At 33.6% G+C, this 18,327-nt stretch overlaps 5 protein-coding genes across 7 annotated transcripts in view; 4 read left to right on the top strand and 1 right to left on the bottom strand.

Annotated features, from left to right (window-relative positions):
- Nucleotides 1–59: 59 nt before the first annotated feature.
- On the bottom strand, nucleotides 60–7,006 carry LOC123312313. Its single transcript, XM_044896678.1, has 10 exons — nucleotides 6,871–7,006; nucleotides 5,975–6,639; nucleotides 4,903–5,724; nucleotides 3,767–4,782; nucleotides 3,180–3,560; nucleotides 2,930–3,084; nucleotides 2,554–2,773; nucleotides 2,230–2,451; nucleotides 2,048–2,170; nucleotides 60–1,863 (listed from the first exon to the last, which is right to left on the bottom strand). Exons 2-10 carry the CDS (start codon nucleotides 6,633–6,635, stop codon nucleotides 1,741–1,743), a joined length of 3,723 nt encoding a protein of 1,240 aa, XP_044752613.1. The 5' UTR covers nucleotides 6,636–6,639; nucleotides 6,871–7,006; the 3' UTR covers nucleotides 60–1,740.
- Nucleotides 7,007–7,750: 744 nt separating this feature from the next.
- LOC123310793 lies at nucleotides 7,751–8,971 on the top strand. Its single transcript, XM_044894453.1, has 4 exons — nucleotides 7,751–7,999; nucleotides 8,081–8,253; nucleotides 8,311–8,477; nucleotides 8,694–8,971. The coding sequence occupies exons 1-4, from the start codon at nucleotides 7,822–7,824 to the stop codon at nucleotides 8,890–8,892; spliced, it is 717 nt and encodes a 238-aa protein (XP_044750388.1). The 5' UTR covers nucleotides 7,751–7,821; the 3' UTR covers nucleotides 8,893–8,971.
- A 651-nt stretch (nucleotides 8,972–9,622) lies between these two features.
- On the top strand, nucleotides 9,623–11,154 carry LOC123310792. Its single transcript, XM_044894452.1, has 4 exons — nucleotides 9,623–9,880; nucleotides 10,145–10,317; nucleotides 10,390–10,556; nucleotides 10,928–11,154. The coding sequence occupies exons 1-4, from the start codon at nucleotides 9,709–9,711 to the stop codon at nucleotides 11,133–11,135; spliced, it is 720 nt and encodes a 239-aa protein (XP_044750387.1). The 5' UTR covers nucleotides 9,623–9,708; the 3' UTR covers nucleotides 11,136–11,154.
- Nucleotides 11,155–12,191: 1,037 nt separating this feature from the next.
- Nucleotides 12,192–14,197, top strand: LOC123310794. The gene is made up of 4 exons (XM_044894454.1): nucleotides 12,192–12,418; nucleotides 12,654–12,829; nucleotides 13,160–13,329; nucleotides 13,950–14,197. Exons 1-4 carry the CDS (start codon nucleotides 12,262–12,264, stop codon nucleotides 14,155–14,157), a joined length of 711 nt encoding a protein of 236 aa, XP_044750389.1. The 5' UTR covers nucleotides 12,192–12,261; the 3' UTR covers nucleotides 14,158–14,197.
- A 751-nt stretch (nucleotides 14,198–14,948) lies between these two features.
- LOC123310787 (TLD domain-containing protein 2) overlaps nucleotides 14,949–18,327 on the top strand; it is a 98,057-nt gene continuing 94,678 nt past the window's right edge. Inside the window, exon 1 of one of the 3 annotated variants that reach the window (XM_044894438.1) lies at nucleotides 14,949–15,481. Coding sequence is in view for 1 of the 3 variants with exons in the window: in XM_044894441.1 (XP_044750376.1) it covers nucleotides 15,480–15,481 (2 nt within the window). In the remaining 2 variants the exon portion in view is untranslated. The remainder of the gene's footprint in view (nucleotides 15,482–18,327) is intronic. The other 2 variants (XM_044894440.1, XM_044894441.1) reach the window with 2 other exon arrangements.

Here is an 18,327-nt window from a genome sequence, read left to right as displayed (position 1 = left end):
TGAGATTCAAGACATCCTATAAGCTATTTTGGAAAAGGATCCACAAAAGAAACAATTCATAATATTGTCAATGTAATTGGAGGGTAAAATACAGTTATATGTTTGGATAACAAAATATATTACGGAGTTATATATTTGTTTCAACTCACGAAAATCCACGAGGTTCTAAAAGATGTAATTAAAAAACGGACACCTGTTATTATCAATCAACTGACTTTTGAATGCCTAATGTAAGGTTGTTTTCCAAAATCTCTGTTTATGTGGATTTCTTTGTAGTTACAAATACATTAAATACACTGGTTATGCATGGGAAACAATACAATGTGTTACCTTCCATAAAAACAGGACAAATAACCTAGTAAATTAATCAATTAAAAAATATATCGATATAAAAATAATAAATAAGCTTAAAACTAAGATTACAACATTGCAAAAGAATAACAAGCATATTATGTAACAAATTGGTTAATATATTAATCAGATAACGTAAAACATAAATCACATACTACACATTTGAAATCAATATCCCTTCACTACAGTTCTTAACAATTTGCAATAACTTTTTAATATCATTGCTGAAGATATTCTTCCTATTATGAATATTATTTAAACATTCCATTGTCCTCATCAAAAGCAAATAGAAATAACTTGAATTCTTTAAGGCAAAAAAATCCCTTAATCGTTAATTGAATGTCTTTCATTTTATATTAGCATTTATCAAGTTGATACCTATACAAATATTATTGGTTGTGCTGAACTAACTAGAAGCGTTTCTGATCTAAAATATCTCAATACCTACTTTCTAACTGATCACAATAGTCATATTTTTATCTAATATTCAACAATGACTAGAAATTTCAAGAACATTTGAGACTTTCTTAATGAGTTGTTTTTTCAAGGATGTACTTCTCTCAACGATTTTTGGAATGAAGGAGCCAATAAATAATTTTTGAATTCAGACACAAAATCTATAACCTTGAAGGAACATGAACAAAAGCTGTTTCAAATACGATAAAACAAAATTTATACTCTTAAAACAAATTTGATTTCAAAATCTAAAATAGAGTAGATTGAGTTCGAGAAAAACCTTTGTTCATGTGTGAAAAATGAGTGAAGTTATAAGTGAATCCTTAAAAATAGAATAAAGCTCCAAGAGAATAAATAAAAGCATATTTACACAAAATTTTGAACAAGCATTACAAAATTCAAATTTTAAAGCGATTAATACTCCTCAATTTTTTTTTCCAACCTTTCCTTTTACGCTTCAAAATAATATACTAAATATTGCTGTTCTGCATGAAGGTGATAACAATTTTGTGCTTATATCACATCTTTCTGAGTTTATCTTATACAATTATTCGAAGTTTAATCCTTTATAATCCAAGATATCTACTTTGAAAAAAAAAGAGCCAAGTTGGCCATTGCAGCAACAAAAATTTACAAGTCCATAATTTAGCCATAAAAATTTCTTATTAATTTTTTCCAAAAATTTCAGCTCGAAAGTTTGTCATCTTGAACCAAACAAAAATTCATAAATACAAACTTACAATTACAGAAGTTTGAAATTATAAGGAATAAGTATATTATATTGATCTTATCGGACTATACGTTGAATATAATGTTGTATGAGTAGTTTTCTAACGAATAATAAGGAGAACAAGAACGTTGAGCATACATATCAATATGCTCTGATTAATTCAAATACCTCTCCAATATCGGACCATGTTTCAGAATTTATTTTCACAAGAACTGTAGATGGACAGTGTTTGATGACCAAGAATTTCTAAGGGACATGTATACATCTATACATTTTTTGCTGAGAGGGTCAGTTTCTGGTATGGTTGACAAGGGAAAACTTTCACCCTGTAAGACATTTTAATGCTTAAAAATTCCAATACAGCATAAATAAATGACAAATTCCAGTTCTCAAATGGTTGTGACCATGAATGACCAATGAATTGCCCATAAACCACAAGGGATTAAGTTTCAACAACCCTCATGCCTTTTTATGAATTAATCACTGAAATCTGAAAATGACTAGGCTTACCTTTTCATTGTTGTAATCCCACAGCACCTCCAAGGTCGAGATGAAGTTTTCCAACTCGGCATTCGAGGCGAAATACAAAATCCAATCGCCCCCACATTCGTACACTTCCCTGCAGGCAAATTCCTAAAACGATAAAAGGGTTAACTTCAAAACAACCAAATATGCAACGAGGTTTGACTCACGAGAATACACCAGCTCTGTTCAGCTGAAGGTAAACGAAACGACACGAGATCCAAGATCGAGGCGCAAGATAACGCCTGCGTCCCATTCATCAGTTCTTGTTCAAGTTCATCGAGGAACAGTGTTTGTAGAGTACAAGGAAATGCCTCTCTTACTGTCAGAATGTGTTCGGTGGTCATTAATAGAGAGCAAGACTGCGTAATGAGCTTATCCTTGAAGTGGGTCTTGAAAAAAAATTGTGTTTTACAGAATTGTCAGAGGTATAGATGGATAATGATAGATGACTCTAATTGAGCTTTATTTTTTCAAATGGCAGATTAACTAACCCCATTAGCAGCATGTATGAGTGCTTGTAACCATTCACTGGCCACATATTCATCAGGTGCAGCTAGTTGGAGATTTTTACCGTTAACAATAATCTGAAAAGTGTGGGGTCTTGGGGAGTTCGGCAAACGTCGAGCCCCCTGACAGGCACCATTGATGAGTGGATATACCATCATAGGAACTCTATTAGATGCCGATGATAACATATACAAAACTCCAGCTCTGGAAGAATTAAGCGAAATGTGATTCTTCCAAACTAATCATGCATCAGAAATTCAGATAGAATAGAAGACAATTTCTCGCCAATTCAATAACACTGAATATTTACTAGGAATTATGCTAGTACAACCGTGAAAGATGAAAAAATTCCTCACTCACTTCAAAATGAAATATGCAGTCTCCCATCTTGGATTCGATTCTTTAGTTCTGAACATAAGAGGCCCTTCTTTTGTTGGACCGTGTGGTGTAGAATCTTCAATATCTGCGCTTAACTCCTGAATATCAACAATGCTATAGTACACATATTCTTCATCCTGAAAAAAAAGGAAACAGTAAATATAAGAAATCACAGATGCGCTTGGTTTGGAATAAAAGTTGAAAAAAATTCATGAACTAATTTCGTACTTACCTTCTGGACAGCAGTCTGCTTGCAAATGGTTTTCCTCAAGTTGACCATATCATGCATAGTTAGCTGCTTCACTGCGGGCAAGCATGGTTTATTTATATCTTTTCGCATTGCCATTCCCAACTGGCTAATGAAGTCATTAGTCACTTCCATACATCCTGTTGTTATCATACACTGCATATCTTGTTTGAAATTTGAGATATGGATCGTCTGACCATTTGGCCCAATCAAGATAGTACTAAGATCTGTATATGGTAAGAAGAAATGGTTCCGATATCGTCCACCTGATATTAAACTCGTTATGTATAATGCTGCATTGGTAAGAATAGCCAGCAGAGGTTTGCTGTCTCCTTTTGGTGTGTAAGCGCTTCTTACCATAAATAACTAAAAAAAAAACAACTTCACAATATTGTACCTTCAGTTGATGATAAATATCCCAAAATGTCTCTCCTTAGTTTTTTTCTGTGACTAAACTGTTATTTACAACGTTGGCAACACTTCCTGAACTCATCCATAGAACCCTATGAACTGCACTATTTTTTTTTGTTGAAAAATAATCACCCCCTACAGAAATAAACACCAATGCTCACCCTAATGAAAGTTTCCAACTGACTTCTGAACACTTCTCTTTTCAGCTGGGTTATCATCCTCTTATCATAAACAACCGCATTGGCCTCCTTCTTCTTCAACCCATTTATTATCTCCTTCTCTAGTTCCCTATCAACCTCGTCATAACCGAATTTCCCCTTAACCCCTTTCACATAGAGGCTCAAATATTTCCTGTCGTTCTTATGCCTCTTCGCCGATTTCACATCCAAAATTTTCTTCAAAGTAACGTTTCTCAAAAACCTGTCGATCAGCGACGATTTCGAAGTCGATGGCCTCGAAACCGTCTCGTTCTTGGATAAAAAAGGATTGCAATCGGATTCCGAGGTGATTTTGAAAGAGGACTGGGTCGAATAGTGATTGCTTCTGTTGATCCTTTTTTTTGGGGAGTTCAGATGTCTGGAATGGGTGGCTTCAGAAAACTCTGAAAGAGTCGCGTCATTATCGGACCAGTCAAGTTTCGAAGAAGAGGCATAAGTGCTGAGGAGAGATTTTGAGCTCCTATCTGTGGGACTTGTTTCAACTGCTGCTTCCTCATTATTTTTCGAAGGTGTTGATGTAAGTACAGCTGCTTCTTCCCTTGCTTCTTTTTCTGGTTCTTCTTTACTTTTATTTCTGAAGAAATTGAATTCTTTCATTATGAACTGATATAAAGTAGAGCTCTTTGGTTTATTCTGCTGTTCAAATGTCTTCTGGAAGTTGTCATATTCATAAGAATAACTTATGCCTTTGTGTTCATAAACATTGCTGTCACACAAAATTATGTTGGGTGGTAATTGTTGTTCCACCGGGTAGTTTGGATAGAATCCTTCACTTCTAGACAATCTGAAATTGCTCTTGGCAACTTCTAGGTTAAGATTTCCTCGCCTTTTCACTGGTTCTTCCTCAATGACCATCCCATCTGTCTCCAAAAATGAGAAATTTGTGCAAGAGCGTCTCCTACTGGATTTCTCATTGCCGGAGGAATAAATAGGTATATCCTCTTGTCCTTCAGGAACCCCTGAAACAAATATAGCATTCCATAAGTAGAAAAAAACAGGAAAATATATGGTCATTTGAACTAAATGCTGCATAACTTGTACTCATTCACAAAAAATCAATATGATGAAAACTTTCTTACCTCTTTCAGCAAGAGGAACAGATGTAGAAAATGTAAGAATGTTCTTCAAACTTCCAAAAATATTAGAATCCAATAAGTTATTTTCAGACTTTTGCCTTGGGATGTTGATTTCTTCATGAACAATCTTGGTATCTATAGTTCTCTTTTTAGATGTCTTCTTCAAACAGCTTGACTTAGGTTGAGAGAGTGGTGGATTCTTTTTCGGTACATTCTCATCAGATGAATCTTCTTCATCTATAGAACTCGAGATACTTCCAGTAGAGCTTGAAGATGTTGATGAGTATTTTTGATTCTGTATATACATGTCTGAGTTAGTTTTTCTATTCGATACTTGCTTTTCATAATAGGGCGCATCACCTTCTGCTGCCCAACTATAACGTCCTTTTACCACATCTGGTTTTCGTATGAATCCCCTTTGGAAGAAACTAAAGGAGACATCTGGTTCATGTGTTATGAAACCATGATTAATATGAATATCGTCAATTTTCGTACTGTTTAATATATCTTCATGAAACGATACCCTTTTCTTTGGGGTGTCTGACTTTGATTTCTTCTTTCTTTGCCTGCGATAAACAATTTGTTCATCTGCTGCCTTAGGTTCAGGTTCAATTACTGGGACCTCTTCAATATTTTCTTCAACTTGTTTAATATTAGTTTTTAACTGTGTACATAGGTTTTCATTGACTTCTTCTGACACACTAACATTCATTGAATCTTGCAGTGCGGGTAATACTAAATTTTGGGACGTATAATCTAATAATTCATAGCTGGTTAAAGAGACATTCATCAAATCTGCTTCTGTTGTAGTAGGCTCAAGTTTACCTGAGGATTGTTGATAATAATTTTCACAAAAATTATCATAAACAATAGAAAAGTGAGAACTATCTATTCTATTCCCTAATACTGATAATTTTTTAGAAAAATAACTTTTAATTTTAATTCTTGAGGAACAACTACAAAAATTTCACTCCTTAGCTATTAAAATGTTTTCTGAGAACATTCAGTACTAAGCACTTGTATAACAAAAATTCATATGTGTTCAACATAACTGAAGAATATATAGAATTTTTACCTTGTATAGGATGCTCCATTTCAAAAACATCATCACTCAAACTTTTATTTAAACCCCCCCGAGCTCCAAAATCAAGCAATGTACTATTCCTCAAACAGGGGGACGAGTTAGAGCCAACAATAGTATTCTGCTTTGTGTACAATTCTAATTTATCTTTATAACTCAGATTTTCACTGAATAAATCTAACGTGGATCCATTTTCAATATTTTCTTTATTGCACATGAAGTACTCTTTGATACTTGCTATTCCAAATTCTTTCTCAAATAAATCCATTTGACATTTCAATTCATTAGTCTCTATTTCATTATGTTCATTATTACCATAGTGAGTATTATTCAGGGTACATTCTGTCTGATTATTAGTTTCTGTTAAATCTATAACTGTTAGTCTTTTAGGATCATTCTGCTCTATCCGGGCATTTTTTTTTGAGCTTTCGTTATATGAAACAAGAATGGATTCCATCTCGCAGCCAGTTCCACTGGCTGACATAACTGATGTACCTTCACTCTCACTATCTAGAAGTTGAACACCCGAATCAACAGGGGATGATAGACTAGAAGTCATTGATGTAGTGCTCGAGGTCATGTCGCTAATATTTTGTGTTTTTGCTTTTGTTATACTATCTTCTTCAACATTGTTTGTGCAGATGGCAACTTCCATTTTACTAAAATAATGATTAAGATAAAATAATGATTCAGATTAAGAGTGAAGATTATTTAACTACATATATAGATAACGAAGAAAATCAGAACAAGCCAGCTAATGTTTCCAAAATAAAGGATGATGTTGCAGTATAAAATTATTTTTGTTCAATGAATAATCGTAATGTATTCATTCTATTCATCCTGCGAAATTTTCAAGTGGAAATTCATTAAATTAGTTAACCCCTTCTTACCTAGATTACCCACAGCTATTTCGCATGGGTACCTAGAACATTTCTTCAAGCGAAGAAAATGGGGATTTTCTTCAATCCATTAATATTGAACTTTCTAATCAAAGTCAATACAAAAAAAAACATAATACGACTTAAACGTCACTTTGAATCATAGACCTAATAATTAATAAAAAATAAACATAAATCTATGCTTTGTATATTTCAGTGGTTCCAACTATGAAAAATTAATTATATTAATAATTATTTCGGATATGAAAAAAATACGAATATTTTTAAGAGTTTCTTTTATAGAATTGATTGAATTCATTAAAAGAATAATATCATGAGCTAGTATATTTATTATAATGTTGTGTGTCTTTATATATATGACATGGACGTCGGTAATGAAGGGAAAAAGGGTTTTGATGGAATCATAACATTTTTTTCTGAGAGTTGCTGGCTGAAATTTCGAATCTCTCGTAGAAAATAAAGGAATTACATCATCAAGTTGGAAAACCGATATTTCGAAGATTTATTTAACGAATGAGAAATATTGCGGCGCATCCACCATATAACCAATTAAATTTTACTGTTTTACTTTTACTTTGAAAATATAATTTACTTACTTTTTGATAATTGATCATTGTAATAAATACACATAGATGAATAAATTCGAAAATTTTTCTGCATGGTGCTCATTTTCCTTAATTTATATTCATCATGAACGAAAATACTCTTGTTGAAAATAAACAGAAATTCCTTTTCTTTCCAAATCGGGATCAATTAACTCATGAAATTCGACCTCCGATCTCGAGAAATATTCTGTATATTTTTTATATGAATTACATTTTCAAACCGCGTCTAATCATCTTATTTGTCCAAATGATTAGGTAATCATTATGTGATTATAAGGATTTCTATTGTTCGGTTGATGTTGTACAGGTAGAATTAAAAACGAACCTATCATACACAATGTGTGAAACTACAAATAATTTGCCGGATAATAAAATTTGGAGAGACTTCAATAGAAAAATAAATGGAAAAATTGAAAAATTCTGGATTCGAACTTTGTGTGAAAGTGAAATGGAAACTGCACTGGAATATTTATCTGAATATTTTTTGAAAGATGAACCAATATCTCAGGCGTTGAGTGAGTATACGATAGAAAAAAAATCGATGTATTCATGTGATAATTCATGTAGGTTCTCATCAATTCTCAACACAATTTCAGAATTATATGAATGCGAAGATTGGATTATTCCCATCCGTGAATATTGGCGAAATGTACTGCAACAGAAAGTATCGTTGGCTTGTTTCAAAAACTTGGATGATGGAAATAACGAAATGGTTGCCCTCAGTTTGTGCCGAGTGAAATCTAAAGAAGACCCGTTTTTGTTGAAAAATGTTTGATCTTCACTTCAATTATTTCCAAAACAACGTATAATCATGATACTGTTCTAGGGTATTAACGAAAAAATGAAGAAAATGTTTGGTCTTTTCCAATACGTTTACGACGTGAAAGATTTTTTCAGTGAATTTGATGTTGATAAGGTATTGGTTGGTTCAGGCCTATTTACAATGCCAAAATACCGCGGGTTCAATATAGGCTTGGAAATGCTTCACGCCAGGTGGGTATAAAAAAAAGTTTGAGAAATTTATTAAAAAAAAATTAAATGTTAATGTCAACTCAGTTATGTTTTTTCACTTTTCTTCTAATTATCATCAACAATAACATATTTTTGTGTCATCAGATATAGAACTCGACTAATTTCAAACGATATATATTATTTATATGAATATTCGTTTACCCAATGGATAAGCAATCATTAGTTTCATGTTTGCAGGAGACCGCTTTGTGCTAGTTTAGGTCTGAAAGTTTCTATCACTATATTCACCGCTCCTGCATCTCAGAGATTGGCCGAAAAAGCAGGATTCAAAGATTACTGCTCTTTCAAATATGAAGATCTTGGAAGAGAAAATCCAGATTTTGAGATTCCTGATATAAAGTCTGAATATATTAGGCTCATGTACATCTTATACTAGAAAATGTTTGGAAAATTATTTATCTAAGTATGTAGTTTAATAATGGTATTTTTTGAGAATAGAATCAGTAGAAAATTTAGCAGTTTCCTTTTCCCAATATCATCCAGATAATCACACTTAAGCAGTTCGAAAAAAAAAATAGAAAATAAAACTCAGCAGAGAATTATGTGAGTTTTTCACTTATACGAAGTACAAGAAGAAATTATATTTGATATTAAATCACAGAAACTAGAAAACACAACCTGAAAACAATAAGTTGAACAGAAGGTTCTAGCTGATTTCTTGGCATTAAACAGTGCTAAAACGCATTGGTACTTTATTGAGCTGGATGAAAATTATATGACCTCAATTTGCATGCATTGTCCTGAAATTTATATGGGAGTTGAACCAATTTTATTTCATGATTTTCAAAAATCAGAAGTTTGAGCTTGAGATACGAAATCTTAGTGTTCTATATATTTTGTGACAAAAACGAAAAACCGTTTCCTAATTTTTCGGTTATATTGATATTTCGAAAGATTAACGGTTTGAATGAATTTTCAATCTATTCTTGACAAACAACAGAGTGCCAGAACTGGGAAATTCAATTTAGCAGAAATCCAATTTGCAAAAGGCATTCAGTATAAATATCAATTGATGAAATTTCTTTTGGTAATGACTACCCAATGTCAAAAGTTATCTGCTTGATTTTTAATTTCAATAAACCGATTATGTTTTTTTGCGACTGAAAGGTCAATGTTATGTTAAAACCATCTCGAATGAGCTAACATTATTGTGGTTTGATATACAAAACGAGTGAGTTCGTCCTTTTTCAATATGGGAACCCCGGAGACACAATTTCCAACCGTTTTTAATACGTTTGAAAGAACGATAGAAGGAAAACTGAGGAAATTTTGGGTGCAAGATCTAAAAAGCGATAAAATGGAAGAAGCGCTAGAAATTTTTTCGAAATATTTCGTGAGAGATGAGCCTTTATGTAGATCCTTAAGTGAGTTATCAATCATAATATGTATTCATCTCATTTGAAACTTCTAGCGAGAAGTAAAAAACCCTTCCTACTTATCCAAGAAACGCAATATCCAAACATATTGGATAGATGTGGCTGACATTTGATGAAAATACATATTTGAACTTAAAACAGGTTATATGATTTTCACAAAAATGAGTTTCACACCACAAAAACTAAATTATATAATGTGTTTTAAGTTCATATCCAAACATCATGGAGTATGATTTTTTCAATTCTTTCTAGAACTGATAGAAGACAAAAAGTCTATGAAGTTTGCCATGGAATTTTGGAGAAAAGTAGCTGAAAAAAGGTGCTCACTAGCATGTTTCACGAAGTTAGAAACTGGAGAACAAAAACTTGTTGCATTAAACTTTTGCTACGAATGTTCAGTTAATGATCCACCAAAAGAAAGTGATGTGAGTAGTAGTGGAATAGTATTCATCATAAAGTAATTTTTAATGATAGAATTGAATGATGAATCATTTTAGAGTGAATCTGGATTGGCTGGGAAGATTGTTGAAGCTGTAAATTATGTGTATGGTTTGAAGGATCCACAGAAGGAATTAGGAGTTGAAAAATATTTAGCTGCTATAGGCTTGGTAACAATTCCAGAATACCGGGGATATAATATAGGACTTGAAGTTTTGAGAGCTAGGTGATTACATACCATTTTCAGTTAGGTCTTGAATTTGGCATCTTATTCTTATTCAAAAATTGTAGAAGATAAATGGTGACTTTATGCAGAGTTCCTAAGAAAGGAACAATCTTATTGGCAGATCGTCGTCTGATTGATCCATTTCTTAGGTTTTAGTTCTTAAGAACACTGCATAAATTCACCATTAGTGTTAAATGGTATGTCCAGGAATGATACACTATAAATATACGAATCATTTCAGAGGAGAAATATTTATTTTTCTATTTGGATACGCTTCAGTGAAATTTAACCCTCTTCGAATACCTATACCAGAAAAAAACCAGACGAATCGATATCATTTACATATTTGATTATTTGATTTTATTTTTCAGAGAACAAATGTGTGCTGTTCTAGGACTTAAAGCATCTCTAACTGTATTTACCTCGGAAGCAGCTCAACGACTGGCAGAAAAAGCTGGTTTCAAAGATTTGGTTGGCATGACTTACAACGAATTAGAAAAGCTGAATCCCGATTTGAAATTTCCTAATATAAACGAATACTCGAGATATGTGAGAAATATGTATATCATATATGAATGATAGATAATGCAATCTATAATTTGGGAATTTTATTGTCAATACCCCAGAAAAGTACAGCTCTCCTTGAAAATACATTTTTTCTATCAGAAAATTGCATATTTTTATTGGAAGTAACATAAAATATGAAAATGATGACTATTGAGATCAGTTTCAGGTGGAAAACTGGTAAAAATATGTTATGAGTTTCAAATTCAAAATACAAAAAACTCACACTCATTTCTAATATTCGAAATTTCAAACAATTGAGCATTAAGGAATTCATGGTAATTGATTGGGAATGGGAACTCAACGCTACATTGACGGATCAAAATCGATTGGTTCTCAGTATTGCGAATATCATTCTTGGGTCAAATTATCATCTATGTACGTCCATTTAATTTTTCTCAATTGCTTCCTCTTCAACATATTGGAATGGAAAATTTTCAGTGATTTCATTTTGGAATTCAAGTGACGGTCAAGTCGTTGATTGGGACATCATGGTTTTGTATAAGCCGCTGCTTCAGTCAGTTTCATAAACAATTAATTTTGAAGCTTCTTCAAGTTCTTCCATGAAAAAACTGAAAGGGGCTTTGAAATTAAAAAAATATTCCAAAATTGATGATGATTCTTTCAGATTTTTCATTGATGGAGTTGCCGAAATAAATTCAATGTTAAATGAAGAATTCAATTTGAAAAATGCGTTCCTCACTAATGTATCCTATGACCTTGCAGCTAAATTTGTTGAATTACTTCATGATCTTTTTTCTGGGCAAAAAAGGAGGATATGATGAAGTTCAATTTTTAAGTGTTTGATTGCCTTCAAGAAAGCCACAACTTTTTCTGAGTTGAGCAAGCAAATTGTTTCAGAGTTAAGGGTCTAAAATCGTGAACTCCTTTTATATACAAACAAGGATTAAAAATTCGCGATAACCTCAACACAATCTATATGCATTCGAGTCATAATGAAGTATTTACTTTTAGAATTATTGGAATTTCAATGGACTTTTAGAGATGTTCAGGTAGGTACTTATGTCTTATCTATTTGATTTGGGACAAATTGAATAAATACCGTTTTTCACACCATAAAATACACTTGAGGTAGACCAGGTTTATTAGTTAGTTTTACTTTCGCACTAGTGAAAATAAAATGGTGGAAAAATGCATTATTTCAACATTCGAGAAGGAGATGAATGGAAGGGTTAGAAAATTTTGGGTTCAAGTCCTGCCAGACGATCAAAAAGATAAGACCATTGATTATTTCTGCAAATATTTCATAAGGGATGAACCCCTGAGTAAATCATTAAGTAAGCATAATCCTTGTATTATCAGATTAATCTTAATGCAACAAAAAATCAGAATAAATCTCAATTAAGCTAACCTATGTTCCAGAGGGTGTAAATGAATAATTAATGTGAAAAATTTAAGGAGTGATTCCTTGCGAAAAAATAGTGTGGGTCTTTAATAATTTTGTTTTTTGAGTGTTATTACATTCCAAAAGTACTAAAAACAAAACTTTTCACCTGCGTCTTGTTTTTTCAGAACTCGTAGAAGATGAGGAGTCCATGAAATTTATAGTCCACTTCTGGCGGAATATATTGGAACAAAATAAAACTTTGGCTTGTTTCACCGAGCTCGATAACGGACAAAAGGAATTGGTGGCTGCTAATTTATGTTACCAAACCTCCATTACAGAAGAATTGATGAAAAAAAAAGAGGTGATGTTTAAAATTGAAAATGTTGGCAACTACATATTTATATGAATGATCTACCGGTCAATCAGCTCAATTTTACAGCCGAAGTTAAAGTAGGAAAAACGTGTAGAATCTTACAGAGCTCCATGAAGTACCCATGTACCCCACGTTTGATTATAGATTTTTATCGTTATCGTCCACATCTAATCAATATATCGTTGAATACCTTTTTAGACAAGTAGAAGGAAAGCGCACTCTTAAAAATTTCATCAAATTAAATTTTATCATATCTCTGTTGCGTACATAATGATAAGTAGATTGAAAAAGGTTCCTGCAATATGCTAATGATTTCAGGGAATTCCAGAGGCAATGAAACAAGTCCTCGATACTTTACACTACCTCAATAATAAATCAAAAGATTTATTGGAGGGACTAGGGATAAGAGAATATTTAGGAGCTGTCGGTCTAGTGACCATTCCTGGATATCGAGGTTTCAATATTGGACTTGAAGTTTTGAAAGCAAGGTGAGTCGGAGACTCTACAGGATGAGTAATATGTAACGCACAAAATTAAGATCTCTGCTATCTATTTGTTTTGTAGAAAAACGCTCGAAAATCTCAATTTTTGTTTTGAATTACCCCACCTTCATTTGTTTAATTGAGGAGTTGGTATTAACGGATGAATGGAGGGTAGTTGAGTTTTATAAATGGCAACCCTAACTTTCTGTGACAGAAATGAATTGATCTTTTGTTGCTCATGGTGGTTTATTTATTGATTCCGTTCTTTATCAACCCTTAGTCATTGTAGATATGAATTTTGTGCATTACATTTTACTCGTTATATTATGATGGAGACATCGGCTCACAGTAAAATCTATAATGATATGAGGTTATACACGATTCTCTATAAAACACAACATTTTTACGACTTTCTCCGAAACTTGTAATTTTTTATGGGCAGCAGAAGACGCGTTTTAGCATTATTTTATTCCGAAGGTTTTACGGTAAATCTATGGGAGAGTCTGTTATTCAAATTTGTTTTGAGTGGTGCTATAGCGACATTTCATTGTTGATTTTGTATTTCATACTCGTTGAGGTAGCGAGAAATTCTTGTTCATCAATAATTAGATATTCTCCATTTTCAGGAAATTTCTTTGCGGAGAATTAGGATTGAATGCATCTATAACAACGTTCACGGGGCCTGCATCTCAAAGGTTGGCTGAAAAAGTGGGATTTAAGGATCTTGTGTCCATAACTTATGACGATTTAGAAAAACTTGAGCCTTCTTTTAAATATCCGAATATAAATGAATATTCTAAGTGCATCAGACATATGTATAATCTGTACGAATAATTGTACATATATGAAATTCAATATATTTATGTGAAGAAAATGTTATTTCCAACCGTCGGCACACCTCTCGTTGGGAAAACTCTTTCTGTATCCACCGCATCATTTGGTCATTTTCCGTCATTTATTGCTTCCAATTCTTCAATTATTGTCAATTTGAATCCAACATATGTGTTCAAACGAGATGAAATAGATTTGGAAAGATATACTATTTTTTATATCATCATCAGCAGCTTACTTCTATATAAATCGATTTCAGGGAGCAAGTTAAAAGAAAATGTGATAAAAAAAACTCAAAATATCCCAGTTTTATACAAGAACACCTGTACCTATTACAGATATTCCAGATAACTTAAAAAAAGCCACGAATAAAGGAAAATTTATATGTGATCCCTATCAATTGTTGAGCAGTGTATTGAATATTCGCAGATAGTGTGGAAAACTGATATTTTGATATTTCCCTATGATACTCTCGAAAAGAGACGGTCGTTTCACATAACTTCTGCAAGTTGGCAGACACCAACTATGTAATAACAGGATGAAATAAACATGAAGAAATATGGAAATGCATTTTTCGTCTGCCCGCCCACACGTTTCGCGTATTTTGTTATATTTAGCTCATTGACCCACCTGGGCTTAGAAATATTTATAAACATTTGAAATCGGTAGACTTGGGTTGGAGTTAGGTTATGCTACATCTGGCCACGCAACTAAACAAACATCTCATGCGAAACGAGATGACTTCAAACCAGTTTCTGATACCACGATTGACAAATCTGAATAAATGAAGGTATTTCAACGATCGACATTAGTGGTGAATGTGTTTAGTTTGCAATTGTTTCTAGAGTTTCCCTGGAAAAATCTGGAACTAATTTTCCACTTTGTATCAGCTCGCCCAACCTAGTCAACAATACTTGCGGAGTTCTCCGTCTGAAAATCAATTTCCCCAGCACATGCGTGCACTAGGAGAATAACGAACAGAACCAACTTATGATTTCTGTCAAAAGTGCCGAGGGGTTTGTATATGTGATACCTTTCGTGGTCCTTTGGAAATCGATCATTTTTGTATTGTGCGTGACAACTGTCTAATAATTTCCGAATTTTCCACGTTCATAGTCGTCGAAGACAAATTCGCGAAAAATGTAATTGATTCAGTCCAGATACCTACTGCGTTTCGGTTGTTTTGACCATTTTCAAGCCACCTTTCGAAACAGGTCGAAATATGCTTTTTAAACGTGTGTTGATCAGTGCTACAGCACCGGGTGACCAAAATTGAATTTTAGATCGAAGAAAATCCTGTTGGTTATCCAGTGGAATCATCAAATATGTAAGTATTGATTCTGAATGTCTTCTAGGTTTTCCACTCTTCTAACAGCAAGGATCTTAAATGTTTATGATTGTTTAACATCGAAATAGTATGGTAAGTATGTGATAGTATTTGAACCTGATGATGGTTGTTAGTTGACACGTTTTTGATGAGCCTATCAATTTATTATTTGCGTAGCAGCCGTTTTGTATGTTTGTTTGACATGCTTTTTATGAATCCTGCAGATATCTGCTTTCTTAAGTGCGAGTTTTACGTGTTTAGTCGATGTAGTCAATTGACGACCTAGATCATTAAAACGGTCGTTATGTTATTAATTATGACAACAGGAGCTCCAGCTATGAAATCCAGCTGTTCTCGAGGTCAAGGTTGTCAAGGGGGCGGACCCGCACTTCCCTTATTCAGTTACAAAGATAAAATACCACAACCACTTGCGTATTGACTTCGTCGAGTTACTAACCCAAGAAGATATAATTTATCAAGTATCCAGAAGTGGTATCAAACCACAAACCACTTGACTATAGTCTTATAGATAGGTGAAGTTCATAATCAATTTTTTAAAGCAGAGGATTACCTATACCTATTGGCATATACATAAACCATCCTTAAAAAATATGAATGTTGTTGAAAAGTTCAATAGTTCAACCGAAAGGCCAATCAGTTACTTAGTGATGCCCCAAGAAACTACGATTTCTTCGTATGTATTTGTATGACGCAAAGAAACATTTCAAATTTCTCTTAGGTATGAATGCATTTATCTCGGAAAACATTCGTCTTTTAAGAAATTCTCGATATATTTTTGATTGGAAATTTTATTGTGTAAATAGTTGATCCTTAGGTAATTCGATCATGAATTCAAATTAGAGGAAAATGGCTTAAATTTCATAATCGATGAATGAATCAGTATATTTTATATTTGATTGAAGGTGTCTGGATGACAGAGTTATAGGTACTTCAACTACCAAGGTATTCTTTATCCTCCGGAGATTCAGAAATATTTCTTCAAACCAATACAGAACCCCAACTTGCGAACCTCTGAAAACGACGTTGATAAATCGAATTGTCGACGCTTGCCAATTTTCACACTTTGCCTTCCATGATATTTATTTTCTTGCATCATCAGTGGCGTATCGTTCACAAAGTTTAGGTCTGCCCGATTTACTAGATAAAATGTTTTCTACGTTCACTGAGTATTAAGGGTTGGATACTCAAAGGTCAAACTCTGCGGCATTGGGGTTTTATAATCAGCGTTGCCAAGGCTTCCACCATAGCACAAAAACTCGATTTTTAGGATAAAAAAATGAGCAAGGGGTTAGCCCCTCTTAAACGACGTATTTGCAGTTCTGTTTTTCGTACTACTCTCCTAGGATATGAAGTACATAGGAATTGTTTTGTAGATTCCAGAGAACCAAACAGTTCTTGCCTCAATAGTGAATTGCACTCCAGAGAGCCCTTCAAAGTGAACTCGAAATTGAAAAGTGGAACAACAAAAAACTAGGGCTGCCGTTGAAAAAACTCAACAACCCTCCAACTCTTGTAGAGGGTGCATTACAAATAATTAATTATACATAGAAAGTTGCGTGATTCATAATAGAAATTAGGAATCTCGGAAAATTATAAACGAGTTGGTTTCTGCTGTTAAATATGTTCCAGAGAATCTAAAGAAAATCTTAAGATTTTTTTTTCCTAGATTCTACGTCGAAATTTGAGATTACTATTGGAAATAAGGGAACCGCGAAGTTATAAGAGTGTTTCAAAACAGATATATCCTCTTATGAAAGCTCTTCAAGAAATGGTAACAAAGAGGGAATATTCCCTAAAAGACTGTCGGTTGAGGAAAGATTCGTAACTTCCTACACTCCAACTTGTAATCTGTTCCAACTGCGTTCTCCACAATACCAGGATTGGACTCACAAATTTCGCCTTATTATTCAGCATTAAACATGAACGAACGTAATCAGGGGCCTATAACACTAAACTTTTCAAATGAAATACATTACTGGGAAAATATTGAGAGTTGAAAAAACAAACTGAAAATTCAAGTGGAAAATGAAAAGTGTTTTCGAACAAAATATTTACTTTTCGAATCTAAGTTTAGATAGGATAAATTGGACAAAATGCAGAGTGAAGTAATGCAAAGTAGTTTGATGCAATAGGCCCTTTATATTCATGAGTTTCAATAAAAAACTTATGCTGAACTTCGTAATGGAAAATGAAAGCAATGTCTTGCCAATTTTGGTTGGGATCGGACCAAAACTTTGACTGCCTTCCTCCATACTAGAAGCTTCATCCTGAACATTTGAATTGTGATTTGAAATGCGTAATATCCTTTCATTTTGGCTGAAAACGTCTGATAAAGATGGCTCATCAAGCCCAGATTCTAAAATGTTCACGAGCGTCTCAGCTCTGATTCCAGGCCTGTCGTCTGCTCCAGAAAATCGACGGGTCGGGATATGGACTTGACCAAGGTCAAGGGCACATTGTGATCGATACTCGTTCCCGGTTTTTCCGCCGACAGTAGAAAATTACTGGACCATTTTCAATATCTTTCGAATCTTACAGCCCGAGTGAATGGCACTCCAGAAAGTTGGTAGTCCGGACGACTGGGAAACATGACACTTGACATATTTCCGGAGGTTAACCGGAACAAGGGCGGGTTTGCAATTTCTCGGTCAGTTTTCATCGGTAGTTTGAGTCGGTTGGGGGTGATTCTGTCTTAGTTCGTGGTTTGAAGGGAAAATTTCTCTGTTAAATATCAGTTTTCCTTCTTGAGGATTAAAGGTATTTCATAATTCTCGTTGAGACGGTAATTATTCAGTATTTTATTGATAACACTGACATTTTCGATT

The sequence above is a fragment of the Coccinella septempunctata genome, chromosome 4, assembly GCF_907165205.1.
Source record: "Coccinella septempunctata chromosome 4, icCocSept1.1, whole genome shotgun sequence".
Lineage (NCBI taxonomy): Eukaryota > Metazoa > Arthropoda > Insecta > Coleoptera > Coccinellidae > Coccinella > Coccinella septempunctata.
This window is presented reverse-complemented; position numbering and strand designations above follow the sequence as displayed.